The following is a 22,707-nucleotide window of genomic DNA, read 5'->3' on the forward strand; positions in this document are numbered from 1 at the left end:
TAGTTTGATTTTGGAACAGTTGAACAAGGCACTCTTTATTTTTCATGTACCAGTTTTTGGAAGCTTCTGTTATCCACTTGGTCCTATTATCCTACATAATCTTCATTGTTGTTTCTCAAGTTTTCTGGATTTTGTTGTCTGTAATAGAAAAGTAAGGCTATCTTATTTCTTTCTTATTATTTCACTGGTGATATTCCGGTCAAAGATCTGAAAGTAAGTTCGAGATCTCCAAAAACACAGAATTTTGTTTTGTTTCCAAGATCAGTTCATATTTTCATTTCTCCTCTCCTTCAGCTCACTATTTTATGGAGGCAGGGCTTATTCTTATGGCACTTGCTGGAACCTTTGTTCCCATTACCATTTAGGTCAACAGAAGTTGCAGTTGCCTTGGAACACAGGTATCTTCAGGCCACAAGTCAGATCTTGTACAAAAAGAGGGGCCTAAAATCAGTAGGGACAAAGTCTTTCTTCCAATTGCAATTTGTCTAGAGATCTTACTTATGCCCCTTCCATCCACAGACAAAAACTCACTTGATCTTCCACTTGGATTCACGCAGCTGGAAATAAGGATAAAATTAGTACTATAAATTCACCCGGGCTAGTAAAGCAAGTTCAAGGGACAGTGTACAAATCTGATTATGTATTATATCCATTATGTGCATATTTATTTCATTGCTGAAAAAATAAATGAAAAATGTCACAGAATGCATTGTCTGCAGTGCAGTTTTTATAAGCAATTATGCTAACAGTAGGAGGTCCAGCAGCATTCATAACCAAGCTGAATACTTCACAGATCAGTTTTAACCATTTTTAATTGTTTGTATTCTGAACAAGGAGAACTTACTGTAATTATTATAACTCAGCTTACAATGAAACAATTACAGGCAGGAATCGAAATTATGGATCTGAAACATTTTTATCTGTTGACTGTTAAGAAAGCCACCATGCTAAAGATTCCATACAAAAGAAACAAAATTTAGACTAAAGACGACGATAAAGATATTAACATCTGATCAGGCATCTACAAACAAGTAAGGTAAAAAACGCTTTTTCCACAAAAAGCCTTATTACTCTGGGAGAAAATCCTTCTTTGCACACAGAAGGACAGATCATGTGCTAGGTCTAATTTTTGCTGATCCTTATATATTGTACGGTAGGGATCTGCTTTATCCTCTGGCTGTCTCTACATGACATGCGATTTTTCACAGTACTTCCCACTGATTTTCAGAAACCAAGAGGAGCTCGTCATGGAAAACAATGGCAAGCAAGACATGGTGAGTTGTCTGCTCATGGCAATTTAATTATGTTGTCTTACAGCGATATCGAAAAAGGTTGCATGTTATCATGACTATCACTTGCTCTTGTAGCAGCTGTAAAGTGGAAAAGAATTCCTACCTTGTCTTTCACAATCTAGCCATGTCTGCCTTCTAAAGCAATTGCCATCTTTTCTTTCACTTCTGTTATTTCTTCTGAATGTACGTCAATTCATTAAAGTGATGAAGCCATGTAACTCCACATAAGACAGATGCTGCCTCAAATAGGAAACATTTCTTCATTGTAACTTTTATGTTTATGGTCTCTCTGAAAGCACTGCAGAAACCTTGGATGATACTCTTGTTACAGTAAGCATGACTATTTTTGGTTGTATGTTCATGTTTCAAGATTAACAGGGGAATTTTTTTAATGTGGCAGTTACTATAGTGACAGTGACAGTTTCAGAGAGGAAAGATGGTATTGTGATAAAGATATTGTACTGGGATTCAGATCAAATTGTCAGGATCTCTTTAGAAAGGGTCACTTAGATCTTTCTATTTTCCAGTGTTTTTTATTGTCATGGCAGCATTCTGGTGCACAAGCCATTGATCTGAATTGCAGGAGCAGAGCTACGTGTGTTTTTTTCATTCTGCAAAATCCTTCCCCTTTACAAAAAAAAAAAAAAAAAAAAAAAGGCTTTGATTCCACATAGAAACAAATACAAACCTCTTGAAAGCTATTCTGTGAAACAAAGCAAAATTATCCTAGACAAGTCAGATGCTAAATACCTGTACTTTGTGTGAATCCAGGCTGCCAGCCTACTCCAAGAAGGACTATATTGTTAAAGCCGTCAAGCTTTTCCTTATTTTGAAAAATGATTTCATCCTAGAATTGAGAAAACTTTGCTTAGCAAGAGATTTTTCATCAGTGGTCTATTTCTATGAAATGTTTAACTTGTAATAATAGGTATTTTTGCAAAGATTTATTTTTCTTAAAGATCAGCTACAGAGTGGACCAATTACACTGGTCAGTTTGCAGATAAACAAAAGAAATCTTTACTGATGTAATACAACAGTTTATGAGGCTTAGCTCTAATTCAAGCTCAGTCAGAACCTGACCGCTTACATTTCAGCTATTCATCCATAACTAGCAAGATGCAGAAAGCTTCTCATAGTCACAGCAAAACATTTTCCTGATGTCTGCCCAGAAGCTCAGTGAGAACTCTGTAGTACAAACCTCTTCAACACTTACTATGTAAGGTGGCTATCCATACACAGGATTAGGCAATGCCCATGGTAAATACCAAGTGCCCATGGTAATATTGGTGATTGCCCAAGTGGTCCATTCTTGCCTCTAATGCCAGAAATGCACTTGTTTTAAAGTGTGACAGAGCCTTACACGCCCTAAATTTACTGTACATATGGAATCATTCATGGCTGTTGGCAGCTGAAATGTTCATGGCTAAAGTCCCAGTGACAGCTGAGATGAAGTTCAAGCTGTTGATCTTTAGTCTGTTTCAGGAGATATTTGCCATCTTGGAGTTGGTAATTAGCTACGTGAACAATTGCTGTCTGTGGTCTGCAAACATAAACTACTGGGGGAAAACAGCTGAGCAGAAGAGTGCAGAATGCTGGTCATCAGGTGACCTCTGGAAATCATGTTTTTTTTTGTAGATTCCAATAGGAGACTAGTGTGAAACTGAATGAGCTGGCAGTGATGTTTCCAGTTATAGATGAGAGACCAGTAAAGAATCTTTTTCTTATTCCTTCATCTCTTAGCAACCTTTGAATACTAGGGAAAGTCATACAGCTCAGCTTACATCCCCATGGTGTCCACCGTGCTACTTAATGTTGCCCTGGTGGGTCTGGGAGTGTCAAAAAATCAATTACTGCATTTCAGAAAGGAAGCACAGAGCAGCTTTCTAGGCTACCTCTCTAATATAAGTCTTTTGGATAAAGTCTTTGTCCACTCTCTTTGCACCCACTAAGCAAGAACAGTAGGTTTGCAGAGCATGGTAATAGGAGTTTTGTAATAATGCCGTACCCAGAAATATCAGGATCTCCTGTGGCAGGAGTGTTCATTATTTTTGCAGTAGGATAAGCTCATTTTCTGTAGTTTATCTTTCTACTCTGTGGCTTTAGTAAGCCTGAATCTAAAAGGAGAATGATGATAGAATCTTTCACTTTGGGACAAAAATCTGATTTCCTCATAGCCACATAGATAAGTCATAGCCTTATTGCTATGGCATGATGACAATACCATTATTTCTTATTTGGAAGTGATTGGGTTCATGTGGACAGCATTGGCACTATTGCCATTTACATGGAACTGAAAGGCCTAAAAAGCTGATTATGCTGTAGTGTTTGAAGCGAGGATTCAGGACATAGTCCTGAGAGCATTCTAATCCTGCTCAAGCACAATGTGGCTTAAAAGCCCACTGTTTCATTTCAGTTGTTTCCTCCCTATGCCTGGAAATCTTCTCTACCTTTCAGACCAAGTAATTCTTGTTTAGAATAAGGTGATATGAAGTCTGAAAGAAATATTGTTTTCACCTGAGCTTACTCCAAAAATTAACTTTTCAAAGGGCTGCAGAATCAGAGCAGGTCTCTGTTGGTTACACTGGCAAGAAGTAAAAGGAGTAGTATTTAGGTCTTGAGAATATAATTCCTTCTGAGCTGGTGCTTCAGCCGGATCTGCAATATTTAGCAAGATGGGTTCAAATGGGTCAGGAGAGCTGCTTCACAATGGGACCTTGTTCTTTGTATAAGCTAAGCAATCCAGCAGTAGGGGAAGATGAAAGTTCATAATGGTCAGCTGTGTTATAACAGACTTTGGTCTGCCATGAGGGGTAGGTGATGGTCACAAAATGGTAAAGAATGGTAGATATAATTTATGGTGCAATAGAGACCTATGTCATGTTTAAGGCCCTATAGCAGTGGCAGTAGATACTGTCCTGCCATGAAGACCTTGTCAGTTTCAAGGCCGCTAATTTAAATTTAAGAGCATAAGATTCTAAAGCACAAGTTTTGCTGTAAGTTGGTAAAAATGCCATCTTGCTGTCATTAGAGCCCCAGAAATCTCCCCTCAGGAATCTGGTGGAGAGACTTAGTGTTGCTCTTTGAATTGCCACTTCTTCACACTGCTGGATAGGGGCTGAGGGAATTGTTCAATGGCTCCAGAGGAGTTGCGCCATGCACTCGAGTTGTGGATTTCCTTAGAACTTTGTTTTCATTCCATTGCCTTATATATATTCATATATTTTGGGGTAATTCCAGGTTTTGTATCATTTCAGGTTATCTTGCAGGCAGTCATGTTTGACAGTGTGCTTCTAGGTTGCATTACTTTTCTGAAAATTTCCAAGATATTGTTTCAAGGAAAACCCTTTCCCAGTTCCTCTTGTATCCTAAAGCATCTTTTCGAAAACTCCAGCTTTGCTATGTGCACCAGGCCATGGTACAGAACGAAGAGAAAGCCAGGAATGTCTGACTACTATGTCCGACTACTGTACACAGTGACTCTCAAATAGTAAAATGCATGAGGACTCCTAGGAGCAGCAGTGGATTTGGATCTTAACCAATGGGATGGATACTTCAGAACAGTTACATTGGTACTATTCAAATTTAGGTTTTTTTTTTTTCTACCTTTTCACATCCTGCATTCCTAGCTGCATGGTGATATAGCATAAAGATGAAGCTGGAAAATAACCCCACCAGCACTCTTACCATTAGAGCAACCACCCACAATTAGGAGGTGGATTGGAAACATTTCAGGTTGAGGAATGCTCATAACAGAGCTCTCTGCAGACCAAATATTTATCCTGACAGGCTGAGTGACTGCAACCTGCTACTCTCTAATTTATTCCTAGTTTGGCATCTATCCTCACAAGAGATAAGAGAAGATCCTGTCCAGACATAACCTATGCCTGGGGTTTCCTGTGGGTTAGTCTTTGGTATCTCCCTACACAACATTCAAGATCACTCAATTTTGCAAGTTCCATAGCAGCCTGCAGAACTGGGAGAAAAAGGTAAAAATGCCATCTAAGGTCCCTTTCTGTAGTGCTTGGCTTTTAATCATTTCAACATCAGATTTAGAAGGGGAAAATTGGATTATCTCACCCACATTAGGCCATCTGGAGGTGGATGTTTGGTCCTGACTAATCTTTTCAGTTTTTTATGTGCAGTGGTAGGATAGGTACTTCCAGGGATCAGTTCTCAGCTCTCTCAGACAGCTATTTTATTGTGATCTCAATCTCCCTCTGCAACCGTTCACAGTTAGACTTTAGATCCAGTTTGAATTGCATCATTAATCCAGACTGGATCTCTGCTAAGGTGGGATAAAGTAGGTGGGATATTATTCATTTCAACAGTATTCCATCACAGTATGGTCCACTGCAGTCTGTACCTGATCCACAGGGCAATATTCAGTGCCTACCACCTACCTGACTGACAGTGCACACAGAAAAAGCATTCAGAACAACTGATAATTTTTCAGAGGAGATTTCAGTTAAAAATTCACCAGTATTGATGCTATATACATAATGTGCAATGATTTACTGAGCCCTGCCAAAGTGTTCATATTCAAATTAGATGGGAGTTGAAAGGAAAATGAGAAAATGGTGGTCTGGGATCTATACATCAGCAAACACAGCATAACAAACAGCTTCTCACGAAGGGGGAATGACACAGTTGTAGCTTCTGAGTGTTTGAAATTTAAAAGAGGGTATTTTACAACACTTTCCAGATATAACTATGCGTCTATACATATGTAGGGCATTGAGGGAATGCAATGTTTTACTCAAGGGCAAAATGATATCCCACCTGCATAAGCTGTTCATCCCTTCGACACCATAAGATTATGCTGTCTTTTCCACGGAAGCCTTGCTTGTGGTATTTAACCAGATCTAATATGCTTGCTATTAGACAAACATTGGGAGTTACAGCATCATTATGATACAAAGGAGCCTGATGGAAACTGAGGGATCTTGCCATATAAGGAACAGTTGTAATTGCTGCGATGTAGCTCTGTGGATAGTATTGAGTATAATTAAATTGAGTATAATGATAGTTTTTGTAGCTCTAAAGAATATGCATAAGTACTTTAAAACAGTATCTTTTGTGCCTGATGTGAAGGGCATCATACATGCAGCTTGTGTCAAACTCTTAGTTTTCAAATGTGTCTTTCACTATAAAACAGTATTTTTAAGGACTCTGATGTTTGAAGATGGGAAGTTTATCTATTAACCAGATTGGTTATCTCAGAATGGGAACTTCTTTTCCAGTACCTGAAGGGCAGAAGTACAGGAACAGCCTGCAGTGGTGGCTGCAAGCCACGGCAGGGCTGCTTGGTCCTCGACCAGCTGTGCGGTGATCTACTTTCCACATTCAGTGTGGTAGCCTGAGGGCTGCTCTTGCTTGGGCCAGTTTCACAAATCCCTGGTCTTGCTGCTGTGATTGCCCAAAGCAGAGGGAGCATGTGGGAGGCATGGAGACAAAGGTGCCCTCACTGCAAGAGCTCACATTCTGGAGCATTCCTCCAAGACCTGTGAAAGTAGTAAAGTCATCTATTGTATTAGACTAGTGGGAGTTGCTTAGATTTTACGTGTTGCCTTTGGAATGCCTTTGAAGGCTTATTAGGTGATTATTTTTTTTTTTGGTAGCACCACTATGTTTCCTATGTTTTTTGTGCATAGTGATGTAGCAGTAACTAGTATTGATCAGTGTGTTCTCTAATAGAGTTCAGTTGTGACAGAAAATCTGGGATTGAAATAAATTTCAATTGTTATTTGGATAGTTTGTATATGAGATATTTTGAAAAAATATTGCTTTGATGTTATTCTAAAAAAGAATAATAGAAATGAAGGTTTTATTTTCCTTCTGCCAACTCTTCCTTTTTTCTCTGATGGTCATCAATTAATTTAGTTCCCTGTATTTTGAAAGAGTTGATATGTGGCTACTCAGTCTTGCAGGAGGACAGGCACTGCAAAGTCTTATGTTTTGGGGCACACATCACTGATGATAGCACAGGTCTTGGGACAGGACAGGTTAAGCATGTATAGAGTTTGCTTAATGCAATGTAAGGGCATATCTTTACCACTTTGAGTCAAATCTATGAAGCAAATTTGTATTGGAAATGGCCAGGATATTTCTGAGTAAATGAAATTCTCAAACACAATTGTTTTACAAGGACGTATGAAGACAATTTTAAAAGGAAGAGAGAAAGAGAAATAGAAAGATTTTAGAAATACTGTCAGCAAAGTAGTGGCCATAGAAGACAGAAGGTGCTCAGCCAAGGCTGAGTTAAAGAACTTCCATGCACTGCTTGCAGATCTAGATTTGAAGCTCTGGCCTATACATCCCGATCATTTAAGTATCCATCTCCTTACTGGAATAATGTCAGTATTTTACCTTACTTATATGTCAATGACTCCTTTTGAAAAATTTTGGTTTCATTCTACTGTGCAGTGGAACAAAGCTGTTTAGAGTGGATGTAGCCATCTTTGTGTATGTAAGACTCATTAGTCATTCCAAAGATTCATACCTATATATATAAATCATATCTGCTTATGTTGCAGCTTTAGTAAATAGGAGATTCAGGTATGTAGTCACACAGTTCGTTTATTGCATTATGTAATAACTACTCTTTCCAGAGCAAAATTATTTTCCCCACAAGCGCACATAAAAGAGATACCCAGCAAACTTAATGACATTAGTAGTAGATTTTCTATACATGTGTATAAATTAAACAGACTTTCAATGAAAAAGAGTATAATACATCAAGACATTTCAGACCCAGAGACGGAAACTTTACCCTTTTGATTACAAGAAGTTTGTAGACTACAAATGGACCCCGTAGTTAGTTGTCTGCATAGATCTCAAAATAAAGTACTTGGAAAGCATAAGGCAGGTTATATTCAGATATTTTATGCAGCTTCAGCATCTCCTGCAGCACTTTTATAGATACATCATCTCAGTTTATAAGGAGGATATGAAAAGTAGCTCAAGTGAAATTCCCCTAAAATAGTTCTTTTTTTTTCCACTGTAGCATATGTGATATCTCAACATCATACATTCTGCAAGGGCATGAGAATTTTGCAGGCATAAGTTTTGAATGAATTAATTCACTTATTTGTGGTTTGCAACCTACGAGTAAATAACTATCTGAAATCCTGCTGATGTTGCTTCTGTGTATTATCAGATAAAATTATCTTTTATTCAATATAAAGCTGTGTTGAACTAAAAAGCCATTAAGAATTTGAAAAAAAAATTCCTAGAATGTATAAGAATATATGCACGTGTTTACTCACTTTTAGGCATTAATTTTGTTCATGCATGTCCTTTGGCAACAGTTGTATAAACATCTATCAGTAAAACTTCTGCTCCAGATCACAAGAAAACAGCATGGGAAACTTCTGCAATGGAATTGAGCCATTTGTATGAAGATTAATACTTGTGTCTAAATCCTGACAGTTGCCTTTTAATCATGTTTGGAACAAAACCATCCAAAGGAAGAGAAAAAGGGTTAATGACACATCTTCCCTGAAAACAGCTTGGACAAACATGGTTCACTGTATAATTTAATTTTTAAAGACCAGATTTATAGATCACATCTCACTGCATCAATTATTCCTGTAAAAATAGAGAAAATAACTATCTTCCCAACAAGAAACAGCTGTGTTTTTCCAATACTATTAAAATTTGAATTAATACTTAAAGGAAAAAAAAAATGAAGAGAATAAGTGGATTATAGGCATTACTTGTTCCAAATGACATAATTCCACCACAGGCTCTGCAATAAGTATTTATGGTAAAATGATACTTCAACTTTAAACTCTCATTGCTGAGCTCTTATTTGTATTTACTGTAAACTCTTCTCCATGGAATTGGTAATCACTCTCATGAACAAAAGAAATAAGCAAAATTCAACATGAATAGCAAGCCTTTAGTTTAAAAACATGGTTAATTAAATCTCAGCTCTACTCTTCACAGATTGTTTTTCACAACCTGATTTACTGTCAGGCTCCTTTGGATGCTCTATGGTTTCCCCATCCATACGTAGTTGGCACTGCCGGAGTCAGCAACAGCCTTCTAGGAGCATTGCTGGCCCTGATAATGTGTTCAGAGGCAAAATGCCCTCCCAGGTTACTGCAGCATTACCCTTGATGCCTATCCAAATGGTGCCTGTTGAATAGCTTGGCTACAACAATGGAACAGGTCAGTGAAAAACCACTTTGTTTTTTCTAGTGACTGCTTCAATAAGTATCACACAGTAAGCACAGCTGGTGTTCTTTGTACCCAAATGCACCACAGAGCATTTGCCCCTATTAAACTACATTTTGCTGGACTGTGATTAGTCATCCTAGCAATTCTATTCATCGGTAGCAGTAACTTGTCTCTAATCTCATTATTTACTCACCCATCTTGGTGATAACTTCATTCTGTGGTTATAATATTAATCTTTGATCTATGTTCCATTGATAAAAGCATCAAAGAACATCGGAAAGAAAAGTTACAGGAGGTCCCAAGATACACCCTGGGTGTTGGACATAGAACTAATTATGAAGTGAAACTATTACAGTGATATTTTAGTACACAGTTCTGAATAGAGAATAGCTTTTTGCCTGTCAGCTCCCACTGCACTTTCAGGGGTCTTTTGCTTCTGTTAGAGTTTGTAGAAGTTTCTGCAACAAATCTTAGCTTCCTGTAAACATATCTGCAAAACATGATATATATATATTGAATCTTTAAACCTAACTTAATAGATTGCTTAGATGCTTTCAGGTAATGACTGGCTTAATTGTTTAAATCCTTATCTGAAAGCAAGTTGGCAATTTAACTGTTAGATATGGAGGAAAATAAGTGCACAGAAGTCCAAGGAATGGCATCATAACCCAACCGCCTTTATATCCTTCAAATTACCAGCATGTGTCAGAGACAGAACTGAATGTTTTCTTACTGTATTTACAATTATATTCTTTAAGTCTGTTGTAGAGTTGAGATGAAACGTGGGAGGAGACCTCTGGGAGAGGGCAGTGTACCAGTATGATTCAAGGAAATTAGTTCAGCAAAAAAGAACAGAGGTGTCTAAGGTGAAATACAGAAGGAAGAAGAATAAAAGAAGGACCCTCTTAAAGCAACAGCAGCTAAACTTGTCCAGAATGTTGAAGTTCATGAGATACCAGAAATGCTGCAATTTTCTGTACATAGAATGTGCTAGTTTTTAGATTCAGACCCTTTCTAAGTCAAGATGCACGTTTCACAGATAATAGCGGAGCACTGTCCTGCAGTGATTGATAGGATTTAAAATAATGGCCTTCTGTCTCTAGCAAGGCAATTCTCCATGCTTCAGATCTTATTAATAATCAGGTAAAATCTCTCATGAAGTGATGACTTCAGGCTATCTGTGCAGTGACTTATCAAACAGACAAAAGAAATAGGTACGTGACAAGTGCTGAGAATGTGAGCAAAGATATAATAACATCTGAATATATGCTGGAATACCTCTCCTGCCTCTTTCATTATTGTTTTAGTCTAATCCTTGTGTACATTATACGGGCTAAAACTCCCCTATAATTCTAATACTACATGGATTGACCAAAGGACATGATTTAGGTGCACTGCTGTTCGTAAGGCAGTGATTTTGCAGCCAGAAATGCAGGAGGGAGCTTCTCCTCCCCCTTTAATATACATTTCCCACCAGCACAGAAGCATTTTCCCCCTCTACCTCTAATGACTCAAGATGCCTGAAGCTCTTAGTCCGAAAACTTGAGTTTACCTCTTGTTTTGTTTTTTTTTTTCCCCTTTCCTTTTCTCTTTCTACGTAGGACGAATGATTCATTTTGTTCTCTGAAGCTATTTTGAAAAACTGTTTCTGCATAAGGGCACTGAGGCCTTCTGCTTTTTATTCAGCCTTGGGAATTTCCCATGCTTGCCACCAAGGCCTTGGTAGAGTCAACGTCAGGGTGATTTTGAGTCACATGAGAGCAATGCACACCTTTATATATATATTTGTGTTAATTTTGCTTAAGAAATAGTTTATTTAACAGTCATTACCTTGACCATGAAAGATCTCATTTCTTACCAATACAATATTTTCTCATCCCCGGTTCAAGAAGACCATCCTGTTCAGGAGGGAGGTCAGGGCTCTGTTTAAATCACAAGACCATCAATGGAAAGAATGTATAAAGACGTAACAGGGATGAACCACAGTGTGAATAGGTCACTCCTCAAAATAATCAGATTTTTTCTTTTATTGTCTATTCTTATATAGAAGGAAAAAAAAAAGCGAAGCATTTATTTTAATTCTCAACTTGTTGGTCTTAATTATCTTCCTTATTTCTACTCATGAGTTTTATACATGTGTATGGATTCAAAAGTACTGAAATATGCACCCTTCAGTGAGCTCTGCTTAACCAGCCTCACACAGACAGCACGGTGAGTCCTCACAGAGCAGAGAACTGACCTGTGCACAGTTGGGTGTTGGCCAACTGAGGTTGTTTTCTGTCTCCTGAACCAGGTTTATTTTCTTTGTAATACACCAGAATGCTACTTTGCCTCATCACAACAATGAACCACTCCTGGCAAGGTGAAACTTGCCAGTTTATTAATATTATTTTGACTTTGGAAAACCAATCATTACATATGCTCAAGCGGTTATGAAAATGCCAGGAAAGCTGGAACACTATTGAATTTGATTGAAGAAGTATTATTAATATGCTTTATATAAAATCAAACAGGTATTTCAGTGCACTGTGAGCACTTTCTGAAACAGATTAAAACACTTGTCACAGAGTTCTAGATATCGTCCTCCTCTCTGTCAGTGTGCTATTAAATAGTGTCATATATATGACAAATGTGTTTTCTATGCACTGAAATGTTTTGTTTTGTTTAGAGTGGAGGGGATATGCAGCAAAACAGCACTATTGGGCTGTATTTTTAGCTGCTGCAAATTAACACAGTTCCACTGGGAGTAGTGCCAGGAATTTAAAATGAATGTTGAACTTCTTGCAGTAGAATTGGCTACTGTGCCACTTCAGTGATACAGAGGGCTGAGGTGTAGCAAACATTTGGAAAAAAAAACATAATAAATTATCTCAGGATAAGCTTTGCTTCACTGCCAGGTGAACAGAATAAATTATATGAAGCTGCAAAACATTCAGTGCCTGTACTGTGTTTCAGTGCTGGCGTTATAAATGCCCTATACGGGCAAAGCTGGTGCATAGAAGAAAACCATACCTCCTGAACAGAGGAGAATTCCCTGTGTGTAGACTCTGAAGTAATGGCTGAAAACCCCGTTGTTTATATTCAGCATGGGGATTTGCACATTCTCAAATGAAATCCCTGTTAAAGAAGCCATATGGTCATTATACTATGGCTGGTAGCAAGAGGAAAAGTGTTATCATGAATCAGAAATCAGATAAGAGGCAGAAGACTAAACAGTTAACAAATTTCCTTATTTAGATAGCAAAATGAGACAGCAAAGCTTGTGTTTTAGAATCAGTTACTATTAGAAAAAACAGTTTGGAGTCCTACTACTCCTAAAAAGGCTAAAAAGCAAAAAGATGAAAATGCAATAAATGTTGGAAAAAAGGTGCTTATCTATTCATACAGCCCCACTGAATATTAAATCAAGCACATCAGCTCTGACAAAAAAGCAATTGGCACCATGGGGGAGAGCTCTGTGGAAATACTGCTATTCAACATGAGGTCCTGAAGGCGGAAAAAGTCAGAATATTGATGGAATGGAGTAGAAAATGCAACTGGAAATAATCTAATATTGTGTAAATCAACCTTTCCTGGAATGCCATATTCAGCTCTACTCATCTTGTCTAAAGAGAGATATAAACAGGAAGGAAAAGGGTTCACAACTGGGTCAGTTACACCACAATCACTAGAGGAACTCATCACCACAAGTCACCATTAAAGTTGAAATTAAAAGAAAAGGGCTAACCTTATGGTAAATGAATGATGAAAACATCAACACACTTACAGCAAACAAAGCACTACTCTGTCAGAGCTCTGCAGGGGAAAACCAACCAAAGTACTACCATAGCTAATAAGCATTCTTTTCAAAGGTCATTAGCAGTTTGCCCCAGCTGCTTTCAGCTCTCAGAATGCCCTACGTTATGGTTAGAAAAGCCCCAGCTCTGTAAACCCAACTCTTCAAAAAATAATTACAAAACATGGCAACTGAGGTATTGACGTAATTCCTTGCTTTCAGTTGGAGACTTAGACTTAGTAGAAAGACATATGAAGAGCATGGGGTGCATTAAGAAGATCACAGCTGGCAGGTTGAGGGAGGTGATTCTTCCCATCTACTCTGCCCTGCTGAGGCCACATTTAGACTATTGTGTCCAATTCTGGGCTCTCCAGTTCAAAAGACAGGGTTGTCCTGGAAGGAGTCCAGTGGAAGACCACAAAGATGATAAAGGGCCTGGAGCATCTCCCATATGAGGAAATGCCGAGTAATTTGAGTTTGTTCAGCCTGTGGAAAAGAAGGCTGAGAGGGGGTCTAATAAATGTTTATGAATACCCAAAGGGAGGTGGTAGGCAAATGGATGAAGCCAGGCCCTTCTTGGTGGAGTGTAGCAACAGAAAAAATAGTAATGGCCTAAAACTTGAACATGGGAGATTCTGTACTATCATGCAGAATTGCTTCTTCATGGTAAGGGTGACAGAGCACTGGAAAAGGTTGTCTGGAGGTGCTGTGGAGTTTCCTTCTATGTAGATATTCATGACCTGTCTGGACACCTATCTTGTGACCTATTGTAGAGTACCTGCTTTAGCAGTGGGGTTTCACTCAATGATCTCTTAAAGCCTCTTCCAACCCCTGCAGTTCTGTGATTCTATGATTCTGTGATGCCAGTGAAATAATCTACAGTTAAAGAAAAGCAAAAAAGGAACCCCAAAACATAATCCTGACAGAAGAACCAGAGTTTGCAGATTATTGGGTGGTTCAGCTGCCACCAGATTGGTGTGCAAAGTCCATTCTGACATGAATTCATCTCTGGCATCACTGGGAGATGGAACCCTGTAACACAAAGGTTTTTTATTCATTTCCCCTTCCCCCCAAAAATATGCCTACATCATAGGGTTCTGGTTTTAGCAGTTCAGAGAACAGGAATGAAATGAGGCATTTCCCTCTTTTAAGATGTAGTTTTAATGTGCAGCTTTTCATGGTTTCTCTTAACATGCAATTATTTCTTCCTTGATAAGATTCAGTTAATTGGTGAGATAATGAAGCAGCTATTCCCTAGGAATTGTTATGTAACTTACATTACCTTTTCTTAATACAATGGGAGATATTAAAATTAGCAGCCTTTTGTTTCTCTGCTGTTCAAGCTCTTTACTGCATTTGTTTTACAGACCAAACAATTGTCTTACGTACTAATTGTTCAGTATTGTAAAATAAGTTCTCCTAAAACTCAGGCACGTGGTGTTTTAACAGAGCCCCACTTCACGGATTTGCTCAGCAAATGTTTGTTTTGTCCTTATTAATTAAAGTGTGCTTGTAATGATACACTGGCTTGATTTCATTACATTTCATACATTCTAAAGTCAGCGCTGGAAGAGTACAGTATAAGCTGCTGGGCAGAATGATTTACAGATTGTTCTATATTAACCTGTGGTTCATGCATCACCGAGTGGTTTCCTCCCCTAATTAGAGACCAGCCAATTGCACTATTTATAATTACTTAATATGATGAGGATTTATATAGAGAGAGATAAAATAAAGAGATTTAACAAAAACACCAAGCAAGGATAAAGATTTAATTAGCACGGCAATAACTTCTGGGGCACTGCTGTCTCCAAAATGTTCTTTTTATTACTTTGCTCTGAGACTGCTGTCTCCATGTGGAAAACACATTGGCAAAGTAAAAAAAAAAAAAAAAAAGCAACAAAAAACACAGAAAAAAACCCACCTTGGAGTCTTATGTAGAAAACACAGACACAGAAATCTTGTGATTTGAATAAGTGTGTTGATGCAGAGAATGGTATTTCAAGATCTATCTCTTAAAAAAAAAAAAAGAAAAGAAAAGAAAAGAAAAAGGAGTAATTCTTCCATATTGTAAGCTGTCACTAATTCTGTTACAGTGCTGGATTACTGAGAGGAGAGAATAACCCTCTCTTCAGATTTCCATGCATCAATTTCTATAAAGGTAACTGCGTTATTTGTTCATATGGAAATTTGAAAAAAATAAAAATAAAAATAAAAAAAAAACAAAAACCTTGTGAAAAGCAGCCTTAGCATTATAAAACCAGGTTCTATTTCTAACCCAGTCCATTTCAGAACTGAGCACTTTCTCAGCTTTTTTCTCTTCCTCCCTTCCTATTTCAGGGGCTAGAGCAGCTCCTGTTGTCTCACTGAGCTCCATTGCCCAAATGATTCCTTCTGTAGCAAGTTTGGATTAAAGTGTTAATGACCTCTGCTATGATTATCCAAGTAGCTGCTTGCTCACTTGCTCTCCGTATCTCTCTCTCTTATATCTATATAATCCAGGTAAAATAAGGAGTGCTTAAACGTGCTGCTTCCCCCTGAAAGCCGTACTGACAGAGCGATCTCGGGGTGCAGCTGTCTGTGAAGTTGTGCCAACAGAGCAGAGAGAGCACCTGTGTGTGGGGGGGAGATGGGGCACCTCCAGCAGCTGCAGTCAGCCCAGCACAACCTCTCACCAAAGCAAGAGTCCTGGTGAAGGAAATCTTTCTCCAGGTTTAGGAATATTTCCAACTTTTTTGGGCTCATCGTATCTGCAAAGTAAATCAGATGATAAAAACTATTTTCTATAAAATCTGATCTGGGAGTACCTTGGGAAAGACTGAATGAGCTTTTGAATTCAGTGGCAGAAACGTAACGTATAAATAAAGCTATGAAATTTTAAACCCTAGCTGAAGCAAGATGAAGACAGAAAGTGTTTCAGCTGAGCCAAGATAACAAACACAAAGAAATAGCACATTTCCAAATGAGAAATAAAAAGCTCTGAAACTTTTGGAAACAGATAAAAAATAAAGAGCACAGCTCATCTCTTGCCAGCACCTTTCTGGAGTGCTTTCAAATACTCCTCTTTAACACTGGTCAGTCACTAACACACAAATACATATGGATAAAAGCACACCTTTGTGAAGTTAGGGACTGAAATGTCCACTGTGGCTGTGGCTGTCGACCTGTGCTACCACTTTCCAGAGGTGAGAGAGAAGGGACACTGGGCAAGTGCCAGCAGGGCAGTTTTGCAAAGGAGATGGGGGGTGGGGATCAGGACGAGTTGTGTGGACCTTTGGTGGCTGCCAGTGCCAGGCAGGCTCCATCCTCACCGTGATGCTGAGGAGTGCCGCACACTCTTCAACAGCTGCCCACTGAGATACGGACATGTGTTATAGGTGGCTACATCTCACTTATGCAAAGGAAAGGACCTGCAGAAGAGAAAGCCTGTACTCAGCAAAGGCATGGATGATCTAGAAGTACAATTTAAGTATATTTTAAAGTACATATTAAGCAATGTAGTGCACACACTTTTGAAAGATGCATCTGTATGTTTCTGAAGACGAGACACAAAGCTTTAGGCAGCAGTGGGCAGACTGTGGCTTCGCATGGGTGGCATGTACCCTCTGGTTTTGTCAGAAAGAGGAAGGTGTGACATTGTCCTTTATCAGAAGGAGAGGAGGATGGCTAAGAAATGGCACAATGTACTTCATGAGCAGCTGTGTCATCTGCCCACAAAAAACTGAGATGAGGATATCTGTATAGCTGCTCTGTGATGCTTTTAAAAGCTAGGGCTGCATGTTTTATTTCAGTGACAACATTACACTGCACTCTAATCAGCATGTTTTGGAATGTTATTTGGTGCAATCTCTGTCGATTATTTCTAGTCTACCAATTCATACCACAGTGAAAAATCTTCATACACTCTGGTCTCATCCAGCTTGCTAGAGCAGCAGTCTTCTTTCAAACTTTCTAACACACATTCAGTTAACAAAATACACAAAATCAGCAGTGAACTGCTACCAGCACTGTTGTGTTGCAGAGCAAAATGATGGGATGAAGCCAAAGGGAGTTGGATTGCATCAGTCCTGTGAGATGATGAGAGGTGCTGAAAGGATGCACTGTGGGGAGACAGCCAGAGGGGCTCAAGTGCAGGCTGATGGCTTCCAGAAGTCTCTACAGTTAAGCTCTCAAAAGGTGTGACCTTTTGCACCTTTGGCTGATCTGGTCCAGTGCTAGATGGGAGATTTAAACAATGTTGTACTAACAAAAGATTAAGGGAAGAAACAAAAGCTCTGAGTTCTGCCTTCTAGCAGTGCTCTGTTATGTGGGCTCTCATGAATGCTGTGACTTGCTTTTTCCATGCTCTCCCTCTCTCTTTTAATCTCTCTCTGTATAGATTAATAACTATTCTATGGATGCAACAAACGATTGATGAAAGATGCTATATAAAGGAAAACAGTATTTTTATACAGTGTTGTACAAAGTAGGCCACAGTGCTCCCATTTTTATATTGTTCTTCTGAAGTCTCTGATGTTTCACAAGGGTAACCAAGATCCACATATAGTTTCTTTGCTTCATGCTCTGTGAAAACCTCACGCTAGAAAGCTAAGAGTTTATTTTATACATTACAAATATCACAGTAATTTATACTGCCTTTGACACAAAAGATTTCCTTAATAAAGCTTTATGGGTTTGGTGTGTTATTTGATCACTCAGACTGGTCACTTGTAAAACCTCAAGTACCTTCCTAAAAGTTCTGGGAAAGTTCACACCCCATATTCCATGGGGCATGGCTATTGTTCTAAATAGCAAGTCTCACTTCTGAAAAGAGCCTTTCTTTTTTAGAAGGTAAGTAATGGTAGGATAAAGGTACCCTAAAGGTAAAGTGAGGTCAAAGCTCTTCAGAGGCATCAGATGATCTGTCCCAGAAAAAGAACACTGGCAGGCTGAGCTGATCGAACACTTAGTATGACTGACTGCTGGCTAACACACTATAGCACCCTATTGACTTTCCAGAACTCGTCAATCCATTCAACTGCCCATGCATTCATGAAAGAACAGCACATGTCAGGAGCTCTGCTACAGTTCTAACTGCAAGCAAGGCAAATATTTCTGCAGCGCTGCTTTTAAACCTTCATCTTTTAAACCTTTGCACTTCTTCAGGCTGACAAATAAACTTTCTAAGACTAGTAAGCTGCTTGGAAAAGAAATCCCTTTGCTTTCCTAAAGAATCTCTGGAAAGTCACGTGGCCTTGACTTGTTGGCCTGTGCAATAACATCTGTTCTGAAAAATCCTCTGTTTTTTCTCTCTCTTAATCCTGTCAGTTGTGCAGTCTTGATTATATGTTTGCACAAAAGGGAATAGCATTTATAATGCATATATATAACCTATACAGCTATGTTCTTCCAAAACAGAAGTGCCTATCTATTATCATCAATCATTATTGCTATACTCTATCACTCCCCTGATGGCTCTTCGTTCTCGGTTTCTGTTTCAATTTTATTTCCAAAGACCTTCACTTGCTAGCAGTCCCTGGCTGCCACAAGACTTTCTCTCATTCTTCTAAATGAAGACCTTGTGCCTTTGCTTCCTTCTCTTCATGTAAGCTTTTATGTATTCCCTTCAATGTGATGAAATAGCACAATGTCAAGTACTGTACATCTTATGAAGTAATTAAAATGTGCTAGAAAGGGATCATTGTAGTCAATCGCAGGAATGAAGGAAGAAATAAAACCATATTCAATTAGAGCCAAATAGAAATCCCTAAAATCTCCTGCACTCTCAGAGAAAGCAGATGGTTCAAGGCTTACATCGTGTGTAGAACTGTCCTGCTACGCTGAATGTAGAGAAATTATAGAGCTGCTGGGCCAAACCCTGCACTCACCAGAGCATAAATCTACAGTAATTCCATTAGGCTCTGTGGATTTATGTCACTGCAAGGGAAATCAGAATCTGACTCTTTGTTTTCGTGACTTTATGTGATGAATAATGTGCTCATCATAAACACAGTTTATCAGGAAAAGCAAAGGATTGCATTTTAAGGATTTGAATAGATGTCTTTTAAAGTGACTGGGCAGCAATTAAGACAGATAGATATTCCTGATGAATAGATATTCAAAAGCCTAGCTTCCACTCTTCACAAAGTAGAATGCAACAGTTTTTTTCCAACTTGAGCTTAATCAGAACTGAAAGAAACCCTGGTCATTTGTCAGTCTGCCTTTCCTTAGGGCTTTGCCCAAGGCAGCCTTGAAATGACACCTTAGAGATGGCCGGGAGAATTAAAGAATTTCTAATCACATTTTAAATTTCCTTTAAGCTAGATTTTAGAATTTTGTGAGAATAAATTGTTGTAGGCTTATGATGACAGAATTGTAGGGGTTGGAAGGGACCTCTGGAAATTATCCAGTCCAACCTCCCAGCTGAAGCAGGTTCCCTACTGTAGGTTACGCAGGAAAGCATCCAGGCACATTTTGAATATCTTCAGACTCTACAGTCTCTCTGGACAGCTGTTCCAGTGCTCTGTCACCCTCGCAGTAAAGTTTTTCCTCATGTTCAGATGGAACTTCCTGTGTTCCAGTTTGTGCCCATTGCCTCTTATCCTGTTGCTGTGTATTTCTCAAAAAAGTCTGGCCCTATCCACTTCACATACATACTTCAGATCCAGTGTCAGGTGTTTTAGGTTTATCTAAAGGCAAAGACTATTAAAAAGTGGAATGCTATGTTGATGCATTCATCATTATCATAATTCTAGATACTAAGTCATTTTTGATGGAAACTATTTTACATATACAGAATCTGGATATCTATTAATACGGAATACAAATCAGCTGTATACTAGCCTATGTGCTTATAAGGAGAGACTGGGGCCAGTCGTCTTTGTTTTGGCCATTTGAAGGTTGAAGGTCACTAGAATGGTCCTCAAGCAGCAGTCCATAAACTGCTGCAACTTCTTGTTTACCTAGCAGCCAATTATTCCAGTTATAGCTATTCCTAGTTATTTGTTAAAAGTTGTTAAAGTTATTTGTTTGTTTACCTAAATTTACTTGAAATATTTCTATACCTTACAAATTCTGAATAAAATAATGAATGGGATATAGAAGCAGAAGTAACAAAGAGAATCTTACTAGCTTTGCCCAATGTGTTCAGAATTGGGGTGTTCACATGTCAAAAATCTGCATGTACCAAACATCTTCCAAGCAGTATGTTGTCATTTCTGTTGTATGGATTTCCAAGAGGGAAGTCTTTCTTAATCTTAAAAAAAAAAACACAAAATAGAGCTGTAAGTGTATGCACAAGAGGATAAGAAGGCAGATAAGCTTATTTTGAACAGGGCAAGTGTTTAATATTTCATATACAGTTATTTTCCTTAGCAAATTATGCAAGTCCTTTCTATTTGCTGCATGTATCTAATACAATTCAGAAAACACTCTTGAGAAAAAGTTTCTGTATTCAAGTTTCAGCAAACCTGAATATGGTTTCTTTCTTAACTGTTTGGATGTCTGACATAGCGCTCATGGTCATTCGTTTAGAGAAATGTACTTCAATCACTCTACACAATAAGCTGACAGAAAAGTGGTCAGCACGGCTAGTGGAGTTACATCTTCATGCTTTGAAGAAGTGACTGCCGTTTTCCATTGATTTTGGAAGGCCTGAATTCTACTCTGCTGCACACTTTTGTAGCAAATGGATCCAAAGTGAACTGTTGTGATGGAGGTGCAAAAAAGGATTCTGCTCCCAGAGTAACACCACTATGAAATGACAACCTGGGTCAACAAATCCATTTCCCTTTGCTACCAGGTGTCTGCACAAGGGATGCTGACTCCTGAGTGGGCTAAACAAATCTGCTTCCTGGTACAATACTGCTGATTTTTTATTGGGACAAAGACTAAGAAAACAGATCTATAACAGCTAAAGAAAGGTAGCAGAATAAAAATATTACTGATACTGTACTTTCCAATGGGAATGATTTTAGCATATTTGCAGGGGGTCTAGGAAGCAGAGGGACAACAAAACAAACAATAAACTTCCCAACCTTTCCACTCAGCTTAAGTGAAAAATTAGTCTTGGTCCTAAATCTGGCTACCAGTTTGCTTAAAGTGGCACCAGGAGCAGTGCAGCACTGTGCTTTTACATCCTGTCTAGACACATGGCCTGTGTCCAGTTGGCTGGTCGTTACAGGAACAGAACAAAATTCAAACCAAAAAAACTAGCAGCCAATTCATGCACCAAGAGAAAAAAAAAATAAAAAAAAACCTTCTTGGCCCAAAGGCATCCAGTAAATGCCCCGAAGCACAGGATTAATACAATATGATACATGTCACTAGCAAGTACTGATCCAATTTCCTTTCAAAATTGCCTGGAGACTTGAACCCAAAGATTCATGTCTGTCCAAGGCCATGTTGGGTACTGGAAAGCTTAGCTTTCAAAACAGTTATCTGCAAGTAGAACTTCTCTCTCTGGAGTAAAAAAATTGAAAGAAAAAAGAAAATGAAAAAGAAAATGGAAAAAAAAAAAAAAAGTGTCTTTTGTTTCTGCGGAATTGAATATTCGTCTGAGGAGATATTTCAAAACCTGAAGTCAGCATGATGCCGTGTATGTGGGACCTTCTGGTAGCTGACCGTATGGGACATGGAGCTGGGGACAGAGGTGCTGGGAGAGGCCGCTTCCCAGCAGCATGCACAGGGTACTAGAAAACCTTCCTCAAAGAGGGCCTGTGCCTTTCTAGATCTATGTCACGCTTTAAAGTTCATCGCTTTGGCAGTTAGAACCAGACGATTTTTGAAGTTCCTTCCACCCCAAGCCATTCTATGATTCTGTGCTGTTTCATTCAAGACAAGAACACACAAAGTGTATGAAAAGGATGAAGAACTTGATTGGTTTTCTAGCAAGTCTAATATTTATGTTCTAGGAATTACAATTATGTGATGAGAGACACATCAGAATAAAGAATTAAACTTGTGGTGGGGACAGTGGGGGTCATAGCAAAAAATTATCTATGGCAATTTTGGAACATGACTGAGCACTTTTTTTCTGATGCATTTTCTTTGCTTTCATGGTTTATTATTCAGGTTATTGTTTCCTATCTGATTACATAGGTTCATCAAATACAGAAACTACTAAAGGTGTTATCCTCAGCTGAAATAATGTAATTATGCATTTGTATGTATCAGTGCGTGAGCCCTTGTGGGCAGAAAAGCAAAAGAATGAACTGTTTTTATTTTTCTAACTTAGGAAGATAATATCCATTATTTTTATTGGAGTTAATATTTCTGTCAAAGGATATTGTTTGTGATGCACTACTGCCTACTGTTCTCACTGGAGATTAGGCCTCCTGCTTGGCATGCGCTGTACACAACTACAAGCAACATATGCTCCATCCCAAAACCTCACCATCTGCACAGTTAATGGCAGATAACAGTGGCTACAACAGGCCAGAGCAGATTGAAGAAATGGAAGCACAATGCAATCGATGTTTA

At 38.6% G+C, this 22,707-nt stretch overlaps 1 protein-coding gene across 1 annotated transcript in view; it reads left to right on the forward strand.

Moving 5' to 3' along the window:
• The first annotated feature begins 1,180 nt into the window (after positions 1-1,180).
• Positions 1,181-22,707, forward strand: part of CTTNBP2 (cortactin binding protein 2) — a 125,964-nt gene continuing 104,437 nt past the window's right edge. The window contains exon 1 of the mRNA XM_048946642.1: positions 1,181-1,274. Within this exon, the coding sequence (XP_048802599.1) occupies positions 1,188-1,274 (87 nt within the window). The 5' untranslated portion in view covers positions 1,181-1,187. The remainder of the gene's footprint in view (positions 1,275-22,707) is intronic.

This window comes from Lagopus muta, chromosome 1 (assembly GCF_023343835.1).
Source record: "Lagopus muta isolate bLagMut1 chromosome 1, bLagMut1 primary, whole genome shotgun sequence".
Lineage (NCBI taxonomy): Eukaryota > Metazoa > Chordata > Aves > Galliformes > Phasianidae > Lagopus > Lagopus muta.